The sequence below is a fragment of the Tursiops truncatus genome, chromosome 6 (genome assembly GCF_011762595.2).
Source record: "Tursiops truncatus isolate mTurTru1 chromosome 6, mTurTru1.mat.Y, whole genome shotgun sequence".
Classification (NCBI taxonomy): Eukaryota; Metazoa; Chordata; class Mammalia; order Artiodactyla; family Delphinidae; genus Tursiops; species Tursiops truncatus.
The window spans coordinates 108,335,016-108,360,950 of NC_047039.1; the positions used below are offsets into that span (position 1 = coordinate 108,335,016).

The following is a 25,935-nucleotide window of genomic DNA, read 5'->3' on the forward strand; positions in this document are numbered from 1 at the left end:
GGTGTTCTGTGAGAGAACAGGACTCTTCCCCACCTTTAGTCCCAAAGGTTAAAGGAATCCCATGTCGACAGTGCCTATGCATGATTCATTCATTCAGAAACTGTCCAGCCAGGGGATTCCCTGGTGGCGCAGTGGTTGAGAGTCCGCCTGCCGATGCAGGGGACACGGGTTTGTGCCCCAGTCTGGGAAGATCCCACATGCTGCGGAGCGGCTGGGCCCGTGAGCCACAGCCGCTGAGCTGCGCGTCCGGAGCCTGTGCTCCGCAACAGGAGAGGCCACAACAGTGAGAGGCCCGCGTACCGCAAACAAACAAACAAACAAAAAGAATCCTCCTGCCAATGCAGGGGACAGGGGTTCGAGCACTGGTCCAGGAAGATCCCACATGCCGTGGAGCAACTAAGCCCATGCGCCACAACTACTGAGCCTGCGCTCTAGAGCCCACGAGCCACTACTGAGCCCGCGTGCCACACCTACTGAAGCCCATGCGCCTAGAGCCCATGTTCCACAACAAGAGAAGCCACCGCAATGAGAAGCCCGCGCACCACAAGGAAGAGTAGCCCCCGCTCCCCGCCAACTCAAGAAAGCCCATGTGCAGCAACAAAGACCCAACACAGCCAAAAATTTTAAAATAAATAAATAATTTTTTTAAAAAAAGAAACCCATTCACACGGTGTCAACATGCAGTGGTCGTAAGTAGAACACAGTCACTTTCTTATTAAAAATATACCTTCTAGATCTCCTTGACTACTGATTATAAAACATACCAATTGGGACTTCCCTGGTGGCTCAGTGGTTAAGAATCCCCCTGCCAATGCAGGGGACATGGGTTTAAGCCCTGGTCCGGGAAGATCCCACATGCTGCACAGCAACTAAGCCCGTGCACCACAACTACTGAGCCTGCGCTCTAGAGCCCTCGAGCCACAACTACTGAAGCCCGCGTGCCTAGAGTCCGTGCTCTGCAACGAGAAGCCACCGCAATGAGAAGCCCGCACACCCAACTAGAGAAAACTCGTGTGCAGCAACGAAGACCCAACGCAGCCAAAAATAAAAAATATATATAAATAAATTTAATAAATAAATAAATAAAACATACCAATTATTTAGTAATAGCTCTTCAGGAGGAAACTATATTAAATATACACATCAGTCGTGAGACACACCCCTTTGTAATATCTGTTAAAATGGGGGTTGGGAGGATGACGAAATACAGAAACACACAGAGAATAGGCAGGGGTCTGGGACGCCATGCAGCTGAAGGCTGAGCCCCCTCACTCCCCTCGGCAGTAACCACTACCAGCAAATACGGAGCACACAGCCCATCATTTCACCCCCAAAACCCACCTGAGCCGCACACCTGACTCCAGAGTAGAAGAGGACCTCAGAGACCACTCTAGACTAGCGTCATCAATGAGCAGGGCCCCAGAATCACCGGGAGGCTCCTAATAGACAAACTGCTGCTTCCTCCCTGTACAGTTTCTGGTTCAGTAGGTCTAGGATGGGGTCCCAGAACTTGCTCTGCTAACATGCCCCCAGCGGATGCCATGGGGAGGGCACTCAGACCCCAGATGTGGGCCTAGCCCCTCAGCTATATACTTCCCATGGCCACACCCCAGGCCCCAGAGCCCTCACCTCTGCCCTCGAGGTGCAGACAGTGCTCGTATCGCCCCCCTTCCCCTTCTCTGGGGACCCAGGTTTCACCTGGGTAGGATGGGGTGAGACAGGGCTCCTCCCCAGGGGCTGAGAAATGTTGCCAATGTGAACATGGCTCGGCACTGTCACTGCCACATCCATTCAGGCTCACTGCTGCCCCCCCTCCCTCCCAGAATCTCCCTTCCCCTCAGGTCTCTTCCCAGCCCTCCCTTCCATGTCCTTTCTGAGTCTTATACACACACCTGATGATACTCAGGTGTGATGGGAGCCGAGATGACTCCTGACCTAATTCAGCGGCTCTTTATCAGCATACCAACAAAATTTGACCCTGGTGTGAAATACATTTTGATGTTAACTAGCAGAAGCTGTATGATGGGACTATCTTGGATATAAAGTTGATGGGAATTCCCTGGCAATCCAGTGGTTAGGACTTGGCACTTTCACTGCTGGGGCCGGGGTTCAATCCCTGGTCAGGAAACTTAAGATCCTGCAAGCCTCACAGCACAGCCAAAAAAAAAAAAAAAAAAACCAAGTTGAGCTGAGTAGATTTTGTGATTTTGTGATGCAACATAGACAGTTACATTGTCTCTTGTCTCGCTGGTGTGAGACCTCCAAGAGTGTGCAGGTAACTGAACCCAGAACCAACATCAAGGTACTTCAAGGTATGACCTCCCGTTCTTTTCGTTGTTGGTTTTTGGGGGATTTTTTAAAAAATAGTTATTTATTTTTGGCCGCATCGGGTCTTAGTTGCAGCGTGGGCTCTTCGTCGTGGCTCATGGGCTTCTTTCTAGCTGTGGCGCGTGGGCTCCACAACAGTGAGAGGCCCGCGTACCGCAAAAAAAACCCCAAAAAACCAGCCAAGCCAAAGCAGGAAGGGAGAAATGCATCAGAACCATGCCCATGGATGACAGGACACAAGAAAAGTATTCAATTCAGTATTTCCTGGGGGCCTCTGGGACATACAAAAGTACACAAGACCCACACCCTGCCCTCTGGGAGCTCAGAGTCCAAAGGAGACAGACCAGAATGCCCAAAATGCAACTGCTGATAAAAAAGTTCTAGAACTAGATGGTAGTGATGGTTGCCCATTGTGAATGTACTTAATATCACTGAATTTACACTTTAATATGGTAAATTTTATAAGTATCTCACCACAAAAAATGGAAAAATGCACCCTACATTCTGATAGGGTCAGAATGGCTTCAGAAAGGTAACTCTGCTGCAGAGTAGGGTGGATTAAATTAGTGGTTCTGAAGTTTTGCCACACGTTGAATGACCCGGGGAGCTTTTATAAAACCAGATTCCTAGGTCACACCATACCGATTAAACCAGAATCACTGGAGGTAAGGACCAGACATTCATATTTTTTAAGACTCTCCAGGGCATTCCAGGGTCAGCCAAGTTTGAGAAAGCAGATGAGTAAGGTTAAGGCAATCAGGAGCCCTTCATCTCACACAGCTGCTTGACTGAGCACTGACACTCGTGATCCCCCCCACCTGAACAGAGCTGGGATCTCAAACTGTTTTCTTAGGAGCATCTCGTTTAATCCCACAGAAGCATTCTACCAAGACCTATTTTGCAGAAGAGATCACATGACTGGCCCAAGGCCAAGCCCCCAAAGAGTCTGTGCACTCAAACCCACAGACTGGTCCCAAAGTCCAGGACCCTGTCCCTCTGTGAACCAATCGAAACAGGACAAGAAAAGTCAAATCAGGCCAAAGATCATTAATACTTAAAAAAAAAAAATTCATCACTGGGACGTAAAAGTACATTCCAATATTGCACCACTACGTGGGCCAAGCAAAGAACAATTTTCGGCTTTTCCAAAGTAACTTACAAAAAAAAATTAAGAAGCTGCATACAAATTTAGCTAAAACACTCATCACAGGGTTTGTCGATAAGAGAAAAATTGGAAACAGTCCTTCAAAAGGGACTGATTAAATAAAATGAAGTTATAAAAAAAATTTAAACACAAAGGATGTTCAGGGTGTACTGAGTGAAAAAAGTGGGTCTACAAAATATTATGTACAGTGTGATTCCATTTTTATAAAAAAAAATGGGAGAAAACAGACAAAACAAAAAAGGAGCAGGTATAAACCAAATGCCTGGGCAATGAGACTGTGGGGTGGTTTTTATTTCCAGTCTTTGCTTATCCAGATTTTTTTCTAAATTTTGGACAGAGAAACTTCTATAAAGAGAAACAAGTTAATTTGGAAAAAGCAATTTACCACTTTCCTCTGACCCCTGCAACAGTCTTACAACTTAATAAAGAATCTCCTTAATAAGACAGGAAAGACTGATTCAACTGAAACACCTGAGATGAAAGCCTTTACACCTCAAGTATTAGAATCAGTTCTTAGAGCCCTACGGGTTAAAACTATAGCTACAAGAAAATCAACAAGCCTCGATCTCATTCTTTAAAAAAAAAAAAAAAAAAAAGTAAAAAGTTAGACTGAGTCAATGGTTCCCAACCTGGAATCTTTTAAAATCTGTATCTTGGACTTCCCCAGTGGCCCAGTGGTTAAGAATCCGCCTGCCAAGGCAGGGAACACAGGTTTGATCTCTGGTTCGGGAAGGTCCCACATGCCGCGGAGCAACTAAGACCATGCGCCACAACTAGCGAGCCTGAGCTCTAGAGCCTGCGTGCTGCAAGTACCAAAGCGGAGCAACTAAGCCCGTGTGCCACAACTAGTGAGCCTGAGCTCTAGAGCCTGCGTGCTGCAGGTACCGAAGCCCGCGCACCCAGAGCCCGTGCTCTGCAACAAGAGAAGCCCCTGCAGTGAGAAGCCTGCGCACCAGCAACAAACAGTAGCCCTGGCTTGCCGCAACTAGAGAAAGCCCGCGTGCAGCAACGAAGACCCAACGCAGCCAAAAAAAAAAAATTAAATTAAATTAAATCAAATCTGAATCTTCAGCAAACAAGAACTATTTCAAGTATTTTTTCAAAGCCAGTGAATGTGAATTACACATTTACCTTCAGTAAAGATGGATAGATATAACTAAACTATCCGCTGCCTTTGCTTTTAACTAGAACCATTTCTATCCAGCATGGCGAAGTGTGAAGTGCTTTGAAGCCAGATGAAATCTGGCTTGAGACCTGCAGACTGCTGGCCAGAGGCAAGAAACCTGTCCTCAAGAGTACGACATCATAGAAACCTCACTGGTATTGGTGTTGGTGAGGACATGGTCTCTGCAGGTTCTAACACCTGTGTGGCAAGCTAAGCCTGAGTTTCCTCTGCTGGGAAATACGCAGCCCCTTGCAATGCTCATTTTCACCGAGGAGAAGCCAACATCCTTACAATGATGAGCAAGCCCTATACTTGACCTGCCTCTCCTTACCCTCTCTGACCTCACCTGGAACTATTCTCCCCTTCTCTTTCCCCTCCAGCCCCACCTGCCTCCTCACACACACCAGATTGGCTCCAACCCCAGGACCTTTGCACTTGAAGTTTGCTCTCCCTGGGCTGTTCTACCTCAGGTATCCACTTGGTGAATTCTCTCACTCCAAGTCCTTGCTCAAACATCACTCTCTCCATGAGGCCCGCCCTGCAGCCCACCTCTCACTCCCCCACCCAGACTTTCTAATCCCTCGCCCTTTTTCTTTTGTCCATGTCCACTGCTCACCTCTAACACACAGTATACTTATTACATAGTTTATTTCCTGTCCGATGCAGACAAGCTCCGGGAGGGAGCTCACCCGCTGGTGACGGAGGAATCGCCACCGACGCAGCAGGGGCTCCAAGTCTCCACACAGATCCCTCAGAAGCCCTGGGCCCCTGCAGCCCTGCCCTCATCTCAGACCACCTCGTCTGTGTGCTTTGGATTAAACTACGTACTAGAAAACGGGTGTGTCTCGACCTGAAAATGCAGTTTGGTCGTGTTTTTTAAGTGAAAGTTAGTTTGAAATGCCTAAAAACCGCAGTTCACACGAAATCCTTCAAAACGTGGGGTTTTTACAGGTTTTAAAGAAAAACTCTTTTGTTGCTATTCAAAGACTGGGGAAATGGAGACGAGGGTATCCCAAAGGGTTAGTTTCTGCGAGTTAAAATATAAAAATAAAACGGTGGGACCTCAGAACCTGGGCCGGCAGCCGCGCGAGGCCCCTCGCCCTCCCGCCCACGTCGCCCCGAGCCAAACCCGCGCCCTCACCGTCTCCCCGCGGATGCCCTGGACGCCCCTCCACTGCGAGGGCACGGACGCCAAGCCCAGGGTCTCGTCCTGCAGCGGACCGGGCCGCTCGGGCCGCTCGGTGCTCGCAGCCCCGCCTGAAGCCAGCGCCTCAGCACCCGCGCTTCCCGCGCGGCAGAGCTGCCCCGGCTGCGCGCGGGTTACCGTGGAGACGGATCCGCCCCCCCACCCCCACCCCCACCCCGCCCAACCCCGGCGCCGGCGCAGTCCGACGCAACCTTCGCCCCCGCTCCTCCAGAGCGGAAGGCTGGGAAGGTGAGGCTATCGGCGCCATTTTTGAATTTGTCAGCGCGCCTCCTCCTCCTCCTTCTCCACCTCCTTCTCCTCCTCCCCCCCACCCCAAGATCCAAGAAGAAGAGATAAATTATTCTTTTCCGACGGTGCAACAAGCAATACCAGTTCTGGATTCTCCAAACGCAGAAGGAGCCCGCTTGGGGCATGCGCGTCTACTTTGGGTGGGGAGGGAAGTGCGGAAGCGACGCGCTCGTGCCAAGTTCAAAGATGGCGCTAAGCGGCCAGGCGCAGAGGCGAGGGCGGGGGGCTGTGGCCGCGGCGGGCTGGAGTCATGGGGCCTCGGGGTGCAGAGCTGGCGCAGCTGCCGAGTGCTCCAGCAGAGCTCCAATTGGCGACCACCTCGAAGCCAAGTGCTAGCCGTCTGATCCTCAGTTTCTGCCACAACAGAATGGCGATTTTAAACAACCATATGCGGATCCAGTGTGGTTGAGTAGTTGGAAGGCCCAAATGAGGTCGAATGTGGAAAAATGCTTGTTAAACCGAAGTTAAAGGCCTGCACAACTACCAATTACTGAGTATCTACCGTGTGTCAGGTAGAACCCAGAGCTTTACTGTATGTTGATCTTAATAATCCTTAAGGTAACTATGAGGAATCAACTGTTACATGTCGATTGAGGGTGCTGATTGTCTGAAAAATAACTGCCCAGATCACCCATAAAGCCTGCATCACATTTGCCCAAGACCCCCCGGAAAGCTGCTTGGCCCCAAGGCCCCGTTCTGAGCCTCTCAGCAAGAATACTCTGGCCAGGTCCTCTGGGCTGCTTTCCTCCTATCCCTGAACTCTCAGAGGGATGGAAACCTGCCCAATCAGAGGCCCCTCTGTACCCACGACTGAGTCCTCATTGGGACCCTGTTCCAGCCAAGGCCGTGAGGACCGATTAGATTAGCAACACTGGAAAGAATGGAATGCAATAGAAATTTCCTAGAAAGAAAGTAGAACCAAACAAAATTCTCCTGGTGAGGCCCTCTTAACACTAGAAACACTTGCAAACATCACCAAGGGTTCCAAAAATCACATTCAAAAAGAAGCTTAATGGGCCTTCCCTGGTGGTGCAGCGGTTAAGGCTCCACACTCCCAATGCAGGGAGCCCGGGTTCCATCCCTGGCCAGGGAACTAAATCCCACATGCATGCTGCAACTAAGAGTTCACATTGCCACAACTAAAGGGCTGGTGAGCCGCAAATAAGGAGCCTGCCTGCTGCAGCTAAGACCCAGCACAACCAAATAAATAAATAAATGAAAACATCTTCCCAGCAATCAATAAAAAACGTTAAAAAAAAATAAAAATAAGAAGCTCAAGGCTGTGGAAGTCGGGAGGCCTGGATATGAAGCCTGAACAGTGCTATGTCCTCTTTAATAGACTTGGTACCTCTCTGGGCCTTGGTTTCCTAGCTGTAAAAATGAGGCTAATAAGACCTGCTTCACCTGAGTAAGGAAGGAGAATATTTCCAGAAGAGAAGGGTGGGGCTTCCCTGGTGGCACAGTGGTTAAGAATCCGCCTGCCAATGCAAGGGACACGGGTTAGAGCCCTGGCCCTGGAAGATCCCACATGTCGCAGAGCAACTAAGCCCATGCGCCACAACTACTGAGCCTGAGCTCTAGAGCCCGCAAGCCACAACTACTGAGCCCACGTGCCACAACTACTGAAGCCTGCGCGCCTAGAGCCCGTGCTCTGCAACAAGAGAAGCCACGACAATGAGAAGCCCGCACACCGCAACAAAGAGAAGCCCCGGCTCACCGCAACTAGAGAAGGCCCGCACACAGCAATGGAGAACCAACACAGCCAAAAATAAAAAAATAAAATAAATTTAAAAATTTTATAAAAACAAGAAGAAGAAAAGGGTGGCCCATAGTATTAAATGTCCCAAACAATTGCACGAGAGTAGTGGGAACAAAAGCCAGCCTGAAGAGGGTTTAGGAGGGAAAGGAGGAAGTAGAGAAAGTAATGGATAGTATTGGGAAGCTGAACATAGAAAGTAAGTGTGAGTGTAACTTGATAAAACTTAATTGGAGGGTAATTTGACCTTAAAGTGTGCCTCCTCTTTAATCCAGAAATCCTACTTCTGGGAATTTTTCCTGAATCAACATCTGATTCACAGAGACATTGAGACCCAAGGATATTCAGCAACTATTCATTTACGATAGTATTACTATGATAATAACAAGATCCTGCAGTCAGCCTAAATTTCTTTTTTTGCGGGCCTCTCACTGTTGTGGCGTCTCCCGTTGCGGAGCACAGGCTCCGGACGCGCAGGCTCCGCGGCCATGGCTTACAGGCCCAGCTGATCTGCAGCATGTGGGATCTTCCCAGACCGGTGCACGAACCCGTGTCCCCTGCATCGGCAGGCAGACTCTCAACCACTGCGCCACCAGGGAAGCCCAGTCAGCCTAAATTTCCAAGCAAAGTCTTGGCACACAACAGGTATTCACTAAATATTTGAGAAAGAATGGATAGTAAGCCTTTGGTTGAGTAACTATGGTACATGGTATAGAATCTCAGGTGGCCATTAAGAGTGTTGTTATTTGCTATTTAAATGTGGCAAAATGTTTGCAGGATATTCAAGTTTTTATAAAATGCAATTTATATACATTGTATCCTGTTTTTATAACAATATATATGTTTCTAACAAAACCTAGGGGTATAGATCCAAATATGGATAACAGATGCCTCTGGGTAATTTAAGTTTTCCTCTCTTTGTAGGGTTCAAGTTTTATGTGGTTTATTTATGAAAAGAAAGGAGGGAATGAATGAACAGACACATGCTTAGCGTGCTGGAAAGAGTATTCTACCTTGGGTGGACAGGACAGCTGGGGAAACATTTCCAGGGTAGGAGAGTTTTGAGCAGGCATACATGCCAGAAAGGAGGAGGCTGAAAGGGTGAGCAGGGCTCACTAGAGGAGGAAGGGGAGGAGAACGTGCAGTTGGGCAGCAAGTGGCCCTGTGGTGCTTCTCCAGCCCTCTCTTTCCCATCCTGAAGCCTCAGACACTCTGGCCATTCCCTGTTACCATGACAGCAATTCAAACTCCTCCACCTGACCTCTGGCTTCCATGTACTTTCCCTCTGCCTGGAGCACTCCTCCCTGCTCTCCTATTTACTTCGAAACCAGATCCCAAGCCTATTGTTGGCTCTCAGGGGACTGAGTTTCTCTTCTCTGGAGCACTCCTCAAAATTGTAATTTAGTAACAAGGTAGTATTGCCTGTCTTTTCCCCAGTGGGTCAGCTCCTCCAGCATGGGGAACATAGATGTCCCCAGAGCCCAGCACTGTGCCTGACACACAGTAAAGACTAATTGAATGAATGTCTAGCCATCAGTAAGAACAGTTTCTAGCCTTATACGTAGGACAGAGCCCCACTCGCTTTTTTTTCTGGCTTTGCCATGCGCTTGTGGAATCTTAGTTCCCCAACCAGGAATCAAACCCGGGCCCTCAGCAGCGAAAACCTGGAGTCCTAACCACTGGACCGCCAGGGAATTCCTGAGGACAGAACCCCTTTTAAATCTCAACTAGGCCTCACCCTGCCTACCAGGGCATTTCCAGGAAGACTCCTGCTTCCTACCTCTACTTCTTGCTGCAAAAAAGTTCAGTCAGTGTGTGTTCAGAGAATGTTCAAATACATTCAAGGAGACAAAGAGTCAAAAAAGAAGACATCCCCATTTTAAAACCCTGGTGACAATTCTTTCAGGAACATTCAGTTCTATTTAGTAAAACAACTCAACTTCTGAATGTCTCTACCATGCTCCAAGGACAAAACAATTGTATAATAATAACACCTCCTAGAGTATGGAGTTCTCAATATGTGCTATAAGCACTTTGCATGAATTCTCACAACATCCTGATAGGTCAGGTATTATTACAACTCACATTTCACAGATGTGGGAAAGAACGAAGGCTAAGAGACCTTTGTGACTTGCCCATGGTCATGCATAGCTGGTGAGTTGGAGGTTGGACTAAAACCCAGAATTGCCTGATTCCAAAGACCATGCTCCTTTCTTTAAATCATTCCATGCTTCAATTTTCTTATTTATAAAATTAGGTTGCTAGGCTTATCCCATTGGGTTGAAACAGGACTGAATGAGTTAATACTTGGAAAGCAAGCACAAAAAGCAGTACATAGTATGTTATCAGTATTTATCAGTACTTCTTAATTATTAACATTATTATTACCACCAAGCCATAAGGGATCAGAGAGACCACACAAAGGAAGGCTGGGCCTTAAAGGATGGGAAAGATTAGTCCTAAGTTACAGGGTAGGTTCTCAGCACACACACACACACACACACACACACACACACACACACACACACACACACACACGACTGGCCATCTAAATCAGTGCCGTCTTCCCCCGGGTTGACACCAGTTATGAGCTAGGCATTGTGATAGGTTCTGGGAACTATGATGGTTCCCGCCCTCAACAAGCTTACAGTTGCACGAGAGAGAGTCAGTCACAAAACCGTGCCTCAGCTCTCGGTGATGGCCAGGTATGTGTGGCCAGCAGAGGGCCCTCTGCAGTTGCAGATCGGGCCTCAGGAAGGAGAGGGCTTCTAGGCTGAGGTCTGAAGAAAAAGAAGTCAGCCTGGCAAGGACAACCTGAAGATGAAAACTAGGAGTAGGAAGAGGGGGAGAGTCTTCCAAGCAGAAGGAAGAACTCTGCGAAGAAGTCCCCAAAGCAACAGAGAACCTGGTGCCTTGATGATGCATGTGAACAGGGGCCAGACCATGAAGATGCTAGAGGGACATGGAGCTTGGACTTTATCACTAGATCACCAGGAAACCAGTGATGGGTTTTCAGCAAGGGAGTGACTTGATTGGATTTATGTATTTTAAGAAGATGCCTGGAGTGGAGAATGGATTGTGAACAGCTAGATTCCCTTAGCCCAGGACAGCCCCGCTAATTCATTATCTCTAAGGTGGGCTCTGGGATTTCCCTGGTCATTCTTTTGTGCTCTGAGGTTTAAGAGACACTTACTCAAGAGGAATCCCAGAACTATTTAGAGTAAAGGCAGTATCAGTGAAATAAGAGCCGCTCAGAAGAGGAAAATCCCATGGAGTCCTGGGCAGTAAGCATTACCTCAAAGTCACATAGGCAGGCTTCCCAGCTCAGCCCTGGGAGGCCTTTACCAGCCCAGGTAAGGGCTTCATTCATTCATTCACTCATTCATTCATTTATCCAGCAAATGATTGTCCTACACTCCCTACGTGCTCAGGAGCAGCCGACACCACCAAGCAGTTCTGCTCTCTTGGAATTTACACTCTGAGCCTTGACATATAAGTAATTACAGGGTAAAAAGGGCTTGGAAGAAGCCTAGGGTCATTACTACTGGGGAGATGGAGGGTGGGGTGGGAAGGATGTGGTGATAAAAGGCCCAACCCCATGCCTCTCACATGGAAGAGCACAAATAACTATTTTATTCAACAAATACTAATAGAATGCCTACTATAAGTCAAAGACTAGAAGAAAAAGCAGGGGAAGGGAACAGAGAAGGATAAGGGTACATCTGGGAAAAGCTATTTTATCTAGGGCAGACAAGGAAGACCTCTAGGAGGAGGTGACATTTGAGAAGTCAGTTCAATCCCTTCAGGCCTCAAGATTCCCTCTTGGCCTGCCCGCTTTCTGCCTCTCGGCCTTTGCTTCCACCCAGCACAGGCCCCATCCCTCCCCCACCAGGAAAGTCCCCTGCTCAAAGGTGGATTAAGACAAAGGCTTAATAAACTTATTAAAACAGCTTTGTCAGAGCTGGAGTCTGAGAGTGGGAAGGAAGGGAAGGACAATGGGGTACAACTCCCGCCCCTTCCCCAACCGGGAGCCCAGGATGATAAATCCTCCCCGCACTCACAAGCATTGCTGCAGCTTCAGCCCCAGCCTTGAGCAGCCATCCGTCCACTCAGGGTCAAACAAGGCCTTGATTTTTCTTCGGACCTCCCGTGTGTGAGTCCCCACACTTAGCCGGGTTAACGACGGTTATTAGAATGTCATGGAGGGGAGTTTGTCATCTGGCATTAGGGTTTCACATCTTGGCTTATTCTGTAGTCCTTGTGTGACTTTGTGCCCTTCCTGTCCCTCTCTGAGCCTCACTTTCCTTGGCCTGGAATGTTTCTCTCCCAGCCCTGCAAGGTGCTGGCTCCTTTTTCTTTTTTTAATTTGGCGGTGCCGCATGGCTTGCGGGATCTTAGTTCCCCAACCAGGGATCAAACCCAGGCCCATGGCAGAGAAAGCACTGAGTCCTAAGCACCGGACCGCTAGGGAATTCCCTCCTTTTTATTTTTCAAGTCCGAGACAAGTTTTTCTTCTTAGACCAACCTTCCCTGAAGACTTGATTGAAAGAAGCTTTCCTTGTTATCCTCCACTGCAATCCTGCTTGGCTGCCTTCTTAACTTGGTATTACACATTCACTGTTTGTTTTCTGCTGTGCAGTGTGTGTCTCCTCACTCTACCATGTGCTGGGACCATTGTCTCTTTGGCTTCAAGCTTACCTGTGCCAGGCCAGTGCTCACCCACAGTAGGTAGGTCATCAATAAATATGTGCCCACCTTGAGTGAACACATAAAGTGGGATGATTACAATACTTGCCACACCTGGTCATTGTGAAAATTCAGTGCATCTGGCACCTGAGAGAGCTTAATAAAATGTAGCCATAATTAACGTACCTGTTCTGCGCATGCTTTTGTGTGGCCTCTGTAGCGCCACACCAGGGGCTGGTGTGGCCCTACAGAGGGAGAGTGGAGGTAAAGCAAGTGGATATTCACGATTCCAAGTGTTACAGTCCCCATTATACAGATTACAAACAAACAACTGAGGTTCAGAAAGGAAGAATGATTTGTCATGCAGCTGAGTGTATATATGTCTTTTGTTTTTAGGAAGCAAACTGGCTTAATACACGAAGAGAACCTTCAGTCAGTTACCTTGTAAGGTTATGATGTATGTAATTATTCTGGGGCTATAGTTTATTTATTTGTATCCTTTTTAAAATAAATTTATTTATTTTGTTTATTTATTTTTGGCTGTGTTGGGTCTTCATTGCTGCTCACAGGCTTTCTCTAGTTGTGGTGAGCGGGGGCTACTCTTTGTTGCAGTGTGCAGACTTCTCATTGCCGTGGCTTCTCTTGTTGCAGAGCACAGGTTCTAGGCGTGTGGGCTTCAGCAGTTGTGGTTCACGGGCTCAGTAGTTGTGGCACACGGACTTAGTTGCTCCACGGCATGTGGGATCTTCCTGGTTCAGGGCTCGAACCCGTGTCCCCTGCACTGGCAGGCGGATTCTTAACCACTGCGCCACCAGGGAAGTCCCTATTTGTATTCTTTTTAACTTTTATTTTATTTTATTTTTTGGCCGCGCAGCAAGGTATGCGGGATCTTAGTCCCCTGACCACGGATCTAACCTGCGCCCCCTGCAGTGGAAGCGTGGAGTCTTAACCACTGGACAGCCAGGGAAGTCCTGGGGCTATAGTTTAATTCTGTGTGATAACAACTTCTTCTGGAACAATCATTTTACTCTGAGAAATGCCCGAGAAATTTCCTAAAACTGAAGAATAATGAAAGAAGTCAGGCTCACTACATATTAAGAAACAGATAAAGTAAAGCCAGATGTAAAAGATGACATATTGTATGATTCCATTTATATGAAATGTCCAGAAAAGACAAATTTATAGAGACACAAAGTAGATTAGTGGTTGCCTGGAGCTGGGGGTAGGAATGAGCATAAAGTTTCTTTTTGGGGTGATGGAAATGTTCTAAAATCAGATTGTGGTGATGGTTACACAGCTTTGTAAATTTACCAAGAATCATTGAACCTTATGCTGCAAATGAGTGAAATATACAGCATGTAAATTACACCTAAATGAAGCTGTTAAAAATAAGAGAGAGATGGGCTTCCCTGGTGGCGCAGTGGTTAAGAATCCGCCTGCCAATGCAAGGCACACAGGTTCGAGCCCTGGTCCGGGAAGATCCCACATGCCGCAGAACTACTGAGCCTATGCGCCACAACTACTGAGCCCGCGCGCCTAGAGCCCATGCTCCGCAACAGGAGAAGCCACCGCAATGAGAAGCCCGCACACCGCAATGAAGAGTAGCCCCTGCTCTCCGCAACTAGAGAAAGCCCGCGTGCAGCAACAAAGACCCAATGTAGCCAAAAATAAATAAAATAAATAAAATTTTTTAAAAAGTTGAAGTCAAAAAAAAGAGAGAGAAAATAGTCCAAGTAAAATAATAATATAGAATGTGGACTTGACACTGGGATAATCATAGATATCAATTCAACTGAACAGCAAGTCCAGAAACAGACTTAAGTATATATACATATATGTTTAATAAATTTATTTTTTTTTGGCTGAGTTGGGTCTTTCTTGCTGCGTGCAGGCTTTCTCTAGTTGTGGTGAGCAGGGGCTACTCTTCATTGCGGTGCGTGGGCTTCTCATTGCGGTGGCTTCTCTTGTTGCAGAGCATGGGCTCTAGGCATGCCGGCTTCAGTAGCTGAGGCTCACGGGCTCTAGAGCACAGGCTCAGTAGTTGTGGCGCACAGGCTTAGTTGCTCCGTGGCATGTGGTGTCTTCCTGGACCAGGGCTCAAACCCGTGTCCCCTGCATTGGCAGGCGGATTCTTCACAGCTGCGCCACCAGGGAAGCCCAAGTATATTTTTTAATGTATGTCAAAGGTGACATTTCAGAGCGGAATAGAATACTTAAATTGCTCAATAAACGGTGTTGCCCTCAAAATCCCTGCAAGCACACACACTCCATTAGTCTATGAGATTTGAATGATGGAGCCATATCGTTTTCATTTCTGCAACCATAAGGCCTAGCTCAGTGCCTGACAACATATAATATCCACTCCACAAAAGGCTGAGCTATCAATTCCTTGCAATTTTCAAAGTCTCAGACAAGGGAATTCTCATCTTTTAAAGGGAAAATCCTGGGACTGCCTTGGTGGTCCAGTGCCTAAGACTCCGCTCTCCCAGTGCAGGGGGTCTGGGTTCCAGCCCTGGTCAGGGAACTAGATCCCACATGCTGCAACTAAAAGGTCCTATGTGCCGCAACTAAGACAGGGTGCAGCCAAATAAATAAAATTTTTTTTAAAAAAAGAAAAGATTGAGAGCCTTGCTTACATCAAAATAAAATACTTTAGTGAGTCTCCAAAAAAAATTAAAAACCACTAAATGGGCTTCCCTGGTGGCGCAGTGGTTGAGAGTCCGCCTGCCGATGCAGGGGACGAGGGTTCGTGCCCCAGTCCGGGAAGATCCCACACGCCGCGGAGCGGCTGGGCCCGTGAGCCATGGCCGCTGAGCCTGCGCGTCCGGAGCCTGTGCTCCGCAACGGGAGAGGCCACAACAGTGAGAGGCCCGCGTACCGCAAAAAAACAAACAAACAAAAAAATAAAAACAAAAAAAAAGGAAAAAGAAAAATCGTTAATGGAAAAAATTAGACTAAAAACCAGCTTTGTACAATAATCCTGTTTAAACTGCACACAAATACATATTATAGGACATATATGTTCTGTTAGTAGTTCCTATCTTTTTTTTTTTCAGGCACTTTTTTTTTTTTCTTGGGGGGGGGCGGGGGTACGCGGGCCTCTCACCGTTGTGGCCTCTCCCGTTGCGGAGCACAGGCTCCGGACGCGCAGGCTCAGCGGCCATGGCTCACGGGCCCAGCCGCTCCGCGGCATGTGGGATCCTCCCGGACCGGGGCACGAACCCGCGTCCCCTGCATCGGCAGGCGGACTGTCAACCACTGCGCCACCAGGGAAGCCCTCAGGCACAACTTTTAAATTATTTTTTGTTTGTTTTGTTTTGTTTTGAAAGCAGTAAAAGAAACTGGAGTGATCTAAGCAGCAGCAAGTTTGTGCATTCATCCTTCTGTTTTTGTTTAAATACGTTTAAACTATCACACTGCTGGCACACCTCATTTGCATGAAATTCTGTACCAGATGTACTAATTGTGGTAAAGTTACCGCCCCCTTCCCAGGTGGGGGGAAAAAAAACTACCCTGGAAGATAATTTTCACTGAAATCTAACCAAACTTCATTAAGTGGACTGTGACAAGATTATAAATGATATGAAAAATAACATTTGGCCACAACTTAAAGAATTGGTTTGCCTATACAAATTTTTGTAATTTTTAATATATTCTACCATAATATGGTCCTCAGAATTAAAGCATAATGAACAGAAAAGAAAAGGAAAAAGAATGCAACTGAGTGCTAAGGCAGAACATCTTGCCAGAAGTAATGAAGGTAGAGTACATACTAAGTATCAAGTGCAGAATTTCATAGGGTCAACAAGGTAACAGTCTATAATTTTCACTTACACAGGCGAAGTGGATTTTGCAATTACCAGTTGCATTAAATGAACCAAATAAAGCTCCTAAAATTGATACTATAAGGCGCCACCTTAAGTTCTCCAGGCTGCAACTGTGCATAATTTTTAAATGGTTTTCTTAAATGTATTTATTTTTTTAAACATAGCATGAGGAAGGTGTTAACACTGGTGTAATAGCTCAATAGAATAAGTATTCCAGATTTTGGGAGGGATGAAGAGGGAGATATTCAGAACCCTTCACCAGAATCCCCCCAACTTGATCACGGTGTATTAATGATGTGCTCTGTGGATGTGGTTAGTCAATGACACCAGCTTGACGGATCTTTCTTTCGGCACCAAATCCCACTGAGTTATCTAGTCCCCTTGGCTGACGAAGAACCACTAGGCAAGGAGCCCTGGCATCATCCAGGGTGATGTTCTTCAAGCGATTGACCAACCTATCAGGTCGTGGAGCTGCAACAGCCTTGGGGCCCTCGCAGACTCGCCAAACATTACAAGCAGTGCACTTGCCAGCGCGCTGATTAAAAATCACCAAGAATTCCACCTCATCTCCTGCCTGTAGCTCAATGCCATCCTGAACTTCTTTCACATGGAGAAAGAGCTTCTTGCTATCTCCTACTTCATAGTTAATGAAGCCAAACTGATCTTTCACACACTCCACTGTGGCCCTACGCAGGGGTGTGATGTTGTAGGCCATAGTCTGTGCATTTTGGCCCAGGACACAGTATTGGAACTTGACGCTCTCCCCTTTCTGTAGGCAATCCCCTTTGTTGGCCATCCCAACTACGCCAAATGGATAGACCTCACCTTTCATATCCGCTTCATCCATGATCTCAATCATTCCTTGGTACTCAGTCTGTGTTGGATCAATACGCCTCAAGGGGCGAATAGTAGCTCCTATCTCTTGATGGTGGGATACCGGTGTAACCTTTTTTAGACTATTATTATTATTATTATTATTATTTTTGGCCGCACCACGCAGCTTGCAGGATCTTAGTTCCCTGACCAGGGATCGAACCGGCCGCCCCCCTTCCCCCCGCCCTCACCACCCCATCCTCCCCTTCCCCTAGTCCCCGCCCCGGACAGTAAAAGTGCTGAGTCCTAACCATTGGACCACCAGGGAATTCCTTATTATTAACTTTTTAATAAGTACCAAGGAGCCAGAGAACAGTGTGAGGGCAATGAAAGAGGCACCAAATGACCCTCAGGCCCTGGCACCCATTTAAGACAAGAAACGCAGAATGTGGGATCTTAGTTCCCTGACCAGGGACTGAGCCCGTGCCCCCTGCTTTGGAAGCACAGTCTTAACCACTGGACAGCCAAGGAAGTCCAGAAAGACACCGGTTTGAATCCCGAGTCTTCTATTCCTATCCTTTTGATTTTTGGACAAGATTCTCTGGCTGTCAATTTTTCATTTGGTTTGATTCTCCCGTCTGTAAAATAAGGACATAATACTGTCCTGGAAAGGTTGATGGGAGGGTTTAAAAGGATAATGCTATTGAAATCCTCTCATACGGCTACGGGTGTTTGGGATGTGTTGGAAAATTCTGGTTCCCAGAGAGCGCCTGGCCTCAGGGTTATGGAACGTCATGATCCTGTCAACTTTTGGGTGGAGTGGAGGGAGGCCATTTGCCTTGCCTCCACCTCGTCTGCAGCCAGTTCTGGAATGAAGCAGAGTCACACAGTTGCCTGGTAACACCTCTGGGAATCCAGGAAGTTCAACTTTTGGAAGCTGTGGAGGAAAGGAAAGGTGGGGTCTTGCACGTTTGAATTTAAGCTGACGTGTACCAAGTGGGTGCTGTTCTTATGTGATGCAAGTGATTCTAAGTACTAGAGCTCAGGTAATCTTTGTTTTGTTTTAATGTAATATATACACAGGTTCAAAATTCAAAATGTACAACAGGGTGAAGAGTGAAAGATCTCTCTGTTTCCCTGTCCTTTCATTTCTCACCACCCAGTCCCCTCCCCAGGGACGGCTGAGTTATCACCTTCGCAGGAGTCCTTTAAGAGCTGTGTTACAGGGCTTCCCTGGTGGCGCAGTGGTTGAGAGTCTGCCTGCCGTTGCAGGGGACACGGGTTCGTGCCTTGGCCCGGGAGGATCCCATATGCCGCGGAGCGGCTGGGCTCGTGAGCCATGGCCACTGAGCCTGCGAGTCCGGAGGCTGTGCTCCGCAGCGGGAGAGGCCACAACAGTGAGAGGCCTGCGTAACGCAAAAACAAACAAACAAACAAAAAAAGAGCTGTGTTACAAGTATACAGGCAAATAAGTGAACATGTATTTTTTTTTCTACCCTCCCTTTTACACAAATGGTAACATACTACCTGCTTAGTAGGACCTTGCTTATTTCACTTCACCATGGCTCTTTTTCCCTATTTGATTTAATGGTTGCAGCTCATTCTACTGTATAGGTTATACCCTTTGGTCACCCAAAGCCCAAAGAAGTTGTTAGGTTGTTTCCAAGCTTTCACTTTTATGATGTTGCAGTGAATTGCTTTGCATAGGTGCCACCTCATTTATCTGTAGGATAAAAAATAGAAGGGGAACTTCTGGGTCAAGGGTACGTACTTTTGCACTTTTGATAGATACTCTGACGGTTAAACTGCCCTCCCAAGGGGCTGTATCCATTTAAGGTGCCTTCTCCCAGGTAGGCTGTTTTTAACTTTTGGATCTCAGGTTGGTGGGTGATAAAAGGGAATCTCAAGGTAATTGGAATTTGTATGGGTCTCATGAAGCTCCTTTTGCTATTCCTCACTGACCCCCTTCTCCTTTGTTTCTAGGAACTGAGCTGGTGCAGCATCCTGTCAGTACACTCCCTTCTGGCTGCTACAAGCAAGGGATTTAGGGTTTGCCCCTCAGCTGCCAGAAGTGTCCTTTGCTGATACTCCCAGAAATCTGTAGCTAGGGCATCTGTCCTCTCTTCCTGCATACATCCTGTTCCTTTTCCGCTGCTTTGCCCATCCAGCCACCTATTCTGTGCTTTGGGGTTTAGCTGACTCCCAGTTTCATCAAAAGAGAGTTTTTGTTTTTGTTTTCCATGTTGTTGTTTTGGACAGTTTCTTTGGTAAAAACAGGAGAAAGATGACTCTTTGTCCTTAATTGAAAATCCTGAAACAAAGAGGCAGGTATTATTATCATCCATTTTACAGGTGTAAACACTGACACTTAGGCTGGTTAGAAAGTGCATCCTTGTGATAAAATGACCCCAGAACTGGGGCTCCAGTTGTAACTCAGTTATTCTCCTCATGACTTTAGGTAAATCACTTCTTTCAGGTCTCAGCTTGCCTAGCTGTGAAACCAAAATGTCTTAGAAGAAGCCCAAAGTCCCTCAGAAGCTGTCAGAGAATGGAGGGATGGAAGGGAGTAAGAGATGTTGGTGGTGCTCGGTCTTCCTCCAGAAAGAGCTCAGCTTTTTATCAGTATTGACATCACTGACTTATGCCTTAGGTTTATTTTAAGAGGGTAATTAATGGAAAGAAAACAAACAGGAAAAAAAAAAGGAAAATCATTGCACTATCTCAGAGGTTGTAAACTCATGGCTCATAGGCTGAAAGTGGCCTGATGACATGCTTTACTTGGTCCACAAAGTATGTTTTAAAATGTTTAATTAGGCTTCCCTGGTGGTGCAGTGGTTAAGGGTCCGCCTGCTGATGCAGGAGACGCGGGTTCGTGCCCCGGTCCGGGAGGATCCCATGTGCTGCGGAGCGGCTAGGTCCGTGAGCCATGGCCGCTGAGCCTGCGTGTCTGGAGCCTGTGCTCCGCAATGGGAGGGGCCACAGCAGTGAGAGGCCCGCATACAGCAAAAAAAAAAAAAAAAAAAAAGTTTAGTTAGTTGCTAACTTTTTTTTTTGGCTGCGTTGGGTCTTCATTGCTGCGCATGGGCTTTCTCTAGTTGAAGTGAGCAGGGGCTGCTCTTTGTGGCAGTGCGCGGGCTTCTCATTGCGGTGGCTTCTCTTGTTGCAGAGCATGGGGTCTAGGCACATGGGCTTCAGTAGTTATGGCATGCGGGCTCTAGAGCGCAGGCTCAGTAGTTGTGGCACGCGGGCTTAGTTGCTCCACAGCATGTGGGATCTTCCTGGCCCAGGGCTCAAACCCATGTCCCCTGCATTGGCAGGCGGATTCTTAACCACTGCGCCACCAGGGAAGCCCTAGTTGCTAACTTCTAAAAATCCAGAGATTTCGTATAAAAATGTGTATCTATGGGACTTCTCTGGTGGTCCAGTGTGTAGGACTCCGTGCTCCCAATGCAGGGGCTCCGGGTTCAATCCCTCGTCGGGGAAGTAGATCCCACATGCATGTCACAACTAAGAGTTTGCATGCCGCAGCTAAGAAGTCCGCCTGCCGCAACTAGCATGCTGCAACTAAGACCTGAAGCAGCCAAAAAAAAAGATTGAAAACAAAATGTATACCTCTGGCTGTTCTTTAGAAGAATCAAAGATATGGCAGCTTGGGGTTCACAAACCAAGCACACTGGTGTAGCAAACCCCAGATCCAGAAACTGGGCATCACTAGAAAGGTTTAAGGCCCTTAATCCCGCCTCAGATGATGTCCCTCCCCAGGGCAAAGGTAACCACACTCCAGACTTCTAACCGCATAGATCAGTTTTGTCTGTTTTTGTAATTTATATAAGTGCAATCACACAGCCTGTCCTATTTTGTGTCTTGTGTCTTTCACTCAACATCATGTTTGCAGGCTGCATTCACACGATGGCACGTAGCTGTAGTTCATTTCTTCTCATCGTTTTATCATGTTCCGTTGTATAAATATCTCAAAACCTATTTATTCGGCTGTTGGTAGACATCTGTATTGTTTCCAGATTTTGGCTAGTAAGAATCTCACTGCTATGGACATTCTTGCACACATTTGTCACACATATTGGCGCACACAGGTATGCATGTCTGTTGAGCATGTAGGCGGGAACTGTAGGTAGAACTGCTGGGTAAGAGTAACTCAGCCCAGGCTCTGCTTTGATAGAGCCGGCACACGTTTTCCAGAGTGGTTATACCAACCTACCTTCCTCCAGCTGTTGTGAATTCCAGTTGCTTGCCTTACTCATAGTTGTTACCTGACAGGCATTGGGTTTTGGGACCCCCCCCCCGCCAGACAACATACCTTTTACAGGTTCTTCAAACTCTTAACCTTCTAATCGTACCTGAAATGAGAGAAGAATGAACGGCTGTCCCAAGTCCTCTCAAGGGTACCTGCTTTTCCTTTTGCTTTCTAATACTCGACTGGGATTCTTTTATTTTAAAATACTTATTTATTTGGCTGTGCTGGGTCTTAGTTTCAGGATCTTCGTTGCAGCGCGCAGCACAGGATCTTTAGTTGCTGCATGCGGGATCTAGCTCCCTGACCAGGGATCGAACCCAGGCCCCCTGCATTGGGAGCGCGGAGCCTTAGCCACTGGACCACCAGGGACGTCCTGGATTCCTTTATTTTAACATTCATTTATCCCTCCAAGCTGAGACATGGAGGTTGGGAAGGAGTTAGCCAGACAAGGCGGTGGGAGTGGGGAGACTGAAGAATGTTCCAGGGTGAGGTGAGACAAGAGCACGTTTAAATCTTCTAGGAGGCCAGAGGAAAAAAGAAGAGTACAGTTCTCAATGTGGGCAGTGCTGCCTACAGAGAATATTTGAGACAGGACTGGGGGATGGGCCACTGGTGCTTCAAGTCAAGACCAGGAGGGTCCCGGAAAGCACAGAACTGCTCCCCGCCCAAGGAAAACACCTCCGCCCCCCACCACCCCACTGCCGAGAAAGCCCTTAGAGAGAAAAGCAAAGAGCAAGTAAAAGAAGTTGATCTTGATTGGAGGGTGGGTAGGAGGTTGAGGCTGGGGGAGGGGGAATGGGTGTGTCCCACTGTCACGTAAATATCCCCTCCAGGCGCCTCCAGAGTATATTTAAACCTCTTTTGTCACCTGGGGCAGCCTTAGTTCTCAGAGCTCCTGGTACGAGCTTTTTCCCTTGGGTGGATTCTTGGCTTTTCTCCCAGCATGGCCCCCAAACACCAGTCTTCACTTCCACCCCAAGCAAAGAAACCGAAGAAACCGAGACGGACTCCTGCCTCCAGGCCAGAGGAAAAGTCTGCTTCTCCGAACTTGCCGAAGGAAGGTACGTCTGGACACTACGTTTTATTGGAGATTTAAAGGATTTGCAAGGATTGACTTCTAGGTGATTTCTTCTTTTTTTTTGCCCCACACTTTTTGAGATGACTGCAAATTCCCCTGAAGGGTTTTAAGCATGGGGTGCATGGATTAGGTGTATGTGAAGGAAGAACCAGAAGGGGTGAAAGTGGGAGGCCTGGAGCACGCGTGAGCTCGGTCCTGGCCCCAACCCCACACCTACGCTCCCAGCCCCCAAACTCATTCCTTTTGTCTTGGTCAAGTGACACCAGTAGCCAGCCTGAGGCTGGGGGAAACACGGGTGACCCCTCTCCTCTCCTCCACGTGCCATCAGATCCCTGAGTCCTGGTGGTTCCTCAACACCTCATATCCGTCCACCTCTTTCCTGCTGTTGCTGCCCGCCCATAACTCTGGCCCGGATTACTGCCCCCTCCTCCGCCTCTTGCTTCCGGCTTCCTCCTCCCTTCCAGGCAGAGCAAAGCCAATCATGTGACTCCCTGGCTTAAAACCCTTCCTAGCCTTCCCATTGCCCTCGAGGTACTGACTAAGAGACTTCCGGGGCACTGCCCACCCGGTCCTTGCCGACCTCTCCAGGTTCAGGCTCCCTCCAGCACCTTTAACCTCTCTTCACCTCCTGGGGCTCCATTCTTTCACCTCGGGGCCTGGAAGCCTGTCTGTCCTCTGCCTGGATCGCTCTCCTCTCCCTACCTGTGCATGCCTACTCGTTCTGCAGCTTCCTGCTGGAAAGTCACTCCTTGCAGGTATTCTCCTTTGAGCGACAGCTGCTGTGTGTTAGGAGCCCCCTTCTGCCCTTGCAGCACCCAGAGTCACCCCAGCCTGGCCTGTACATTCCAATTGTTGGTTTCATGTCTGCCCCACGCCCCATTAACACTTAACTTGGAGGTGAGGGCCGTGTTTTGCACACACACAGCTTGGAGTTGAGCACAAAGTGCATTGTTCTGGTGATTAGGCCTCCCAGATAGATCGCGGGTGTGGTGGGGCCTTCGCGGCAGGGGGGCAGCTGGAGGGGGTGGGGGTGAGTTTGGATAGGTCCTGGAAGGCAGGACAGCATTGCCCCAGGAAGTGACAGCCAGCTGGCTCAGCATAGAGGGGAGGGGCTTGGAGTCCACGAATCTTCCTAATTTGCTCACTTGGCTGAGGTCCACGTTTGCTTGTGGAAGGAGCAGTGGGTGAGGAGCCCTCACTGCAGAGCTCCTGTGGATCTGTTGGGTGATGTGGAAAGTTTACGTTTAATGGGTCTCAGTCCATCCCCTTCCAAATGAGGTGCAAAGACCTCCTGCCCAGCCGATGTCCCGATGTGGTAAAGCTGGACAGGGCTCGAAACCTGGCTGCATCCAGCTGTGTGACTTCGTTGGGAAAGTGACATAACCTGTGCTTCTTTCCTCTTCTGTAAAATGGGCTCAATCGTATCTGTTAGGCTTGCTGTGAGGCTTAAGTGGAAGTGAAACACAAGACAGCAATTGGCTCATCACCAGTGCTCTTGAGACGGATAGTAAACTCTTTCCCACTTGTGAGCAGCAAAATGTGGATGAGTCCTTCTGGTCGCCTTCTGTTTAGCTTCTTGGGAAAATTAACAGTACCAGAAGGGACGGCAGGGTGCAACCACGGTCCCTCCAAGGTGGTTCATCCTGGGACACTGCTGCATTTCAGGGAATGCCAGCATCTCTGTTCCAATCTTTAAGCTGTGGGATTCTCCTCCTTCAAAGGAAGCTGGGAAGGAGAAGGGAGAGGAATTCTGAGAGTGAGGTGAGAGGCCAAGGAGAGAATGCAGAGCTCCTAAGGTTGGAGGGGAGAGAGACCACAGAGAATAATTCGGTGGGTGAATTATCTCTTAGTGTGTCCACGCCACTCCCTTGTTTACTGAAACTTGGCGTTTTTGCTTTCTCTTTCTCTTCCACTTCCTAGTGTGTGCTCCTTGAATTCATCTTGAGAAGTGCTGTGGGAAAGGTCTGGAAGAACAGGATGGTCCTAAGGGCTGGGGTGGGAGCCTTGAAGCCCATTGCCTAACCAGAAGGCATTAGAAGGCTCCCTGGAGCCCCTGCAGATACATGGGAAACACTGGTAGATCAGTCACTTAGGAGATGCTATGGGTCACTGGTACCAACCGGTGAGCAGGCTTTGTTTTGTGTATGAAAGCAGCCTTCAGCACAGTGTTTTTCAGACCGTTTCGTCCCATTTGTGGGTCATGAAATCATTTTAGTGGAGAGTGACCTGCATTTAAAGAAAATAGAAGATTAAGAGTCATCACACTCAGTGAGGGTAAGCATTGTTTTGTGTGTAGGTGTGTACTGGGTCCTAATGTCAAATGTACCTCTTACTGTAATTCATGTCAAAAAAGTGGAAAAACTCTGTCCTTAGGGCAGGAGCTTTGTTATCCATTAGCCTTGGTCCTGCCACCTGTATCAAAAAAAGTTGAGTTTATCTGTGAAATGAGGAGATAAATACCTGTCTTGTATTTTGTGAGGACTGAAAGAGAAGGAAATGCGTGTATTTATCACAGCCTGTGGCCCATGCTACATGCTTCAGCAGTGCACTGGAGCCTGGTATTTTTGTTCTTTAAAATTTTTTTTAAATTTTATTTGTTTATTTTTGGCTGCACTGGATCTTCGTTGCTGCGCACAGGCTTTTCTCTAGTTGCAGCGAGCAGGAGCTACTCTCTTTTTTTTGTGTGTGGTACGCGGGCCTTTCACTGTTGTGGCCTCTCCCATTGCGGCCTCTCCTGTTGCAGAGCACAGGCTCCGGACGCGCAGGCTCAGTGGCCACAGCTCACAGGCCCAGCTGCTCCGCGGCATGTGGGATCTTCCCGGACCGGGGCACGAACCTGCATCCCCTGCATTGGCAGACGGACTCTCAACCACTGTGCCACCAGGGAAGCCCAGGGAGCTAACTCTTTGTTGCAGTGCACGGGCTTCTCATTGCGGTGGCTTCTCTTGTTGCGAAGCACAGGTGCTAGGCACACGGGCTTCAGTAGTTGTGGCACGCAGGCTCAGTAGTTGTGGCTCACGGGCTCTAGAGCACAGGCTCAGTAGTTGTGGCACACAGGCCTAGTTGCTCCGTAGCATGTGGGATCTTCCCGGACCAGGGCTGGAACCCGTGTCCCCTGCATTAGCAGGTGGATCCTTAACCACTGCGCCACCAGGGAAGTTGGAGCCTGGTATTTCTTTCCATCTCTCTTCAGTGACATCAAAGTGGTAGCAGGAGGGCTTCCCTGGTGGCGCAGTGGTTGAGAGTCCGCCTGCCGATGCAGGGGACACGGGTTCGTGCCCGGTCCGGGAAGATCCCACATGCCGCGGAGCGGCTGGGCCCGTGAGCCATGGCCGGTGAGCCTGCGCGTCCGGATCTTGTGCTCCGCAAC

The 25,935-nt window shown here is 48.2% G+C and overlaps 1 protein-coding gene across 1 annotated transcript in view; it reads right to left on the minus strand.

Annotated features, from left to right (window-relative positions):
* DYNC2I2 (dynein 2 intermediate chain 2) overlaps nt 1–17,269 on the minus strand; it is a 31,088-nt gene extending 13,819 nt beyond the window's left edge. Inside the window, exons 1-2 of the mRNA XM_033859338.1 lie at nt 16,878–17,269; nt 5,800–6,070 (exon numbers count right to left, since the gene is read on the minus strand). Coding sequence (XP_033715229.1) covers nt 5,800–6,070; nt 16,878–17,269 — 663 coding nt within the window. The remainder of the gene's footprint in view (nt 1–5,799; nt 6,071–16,877) is intronic.
* Nucleotides 17,270–25,935: the final 8,666 nt, after the last annotated feature.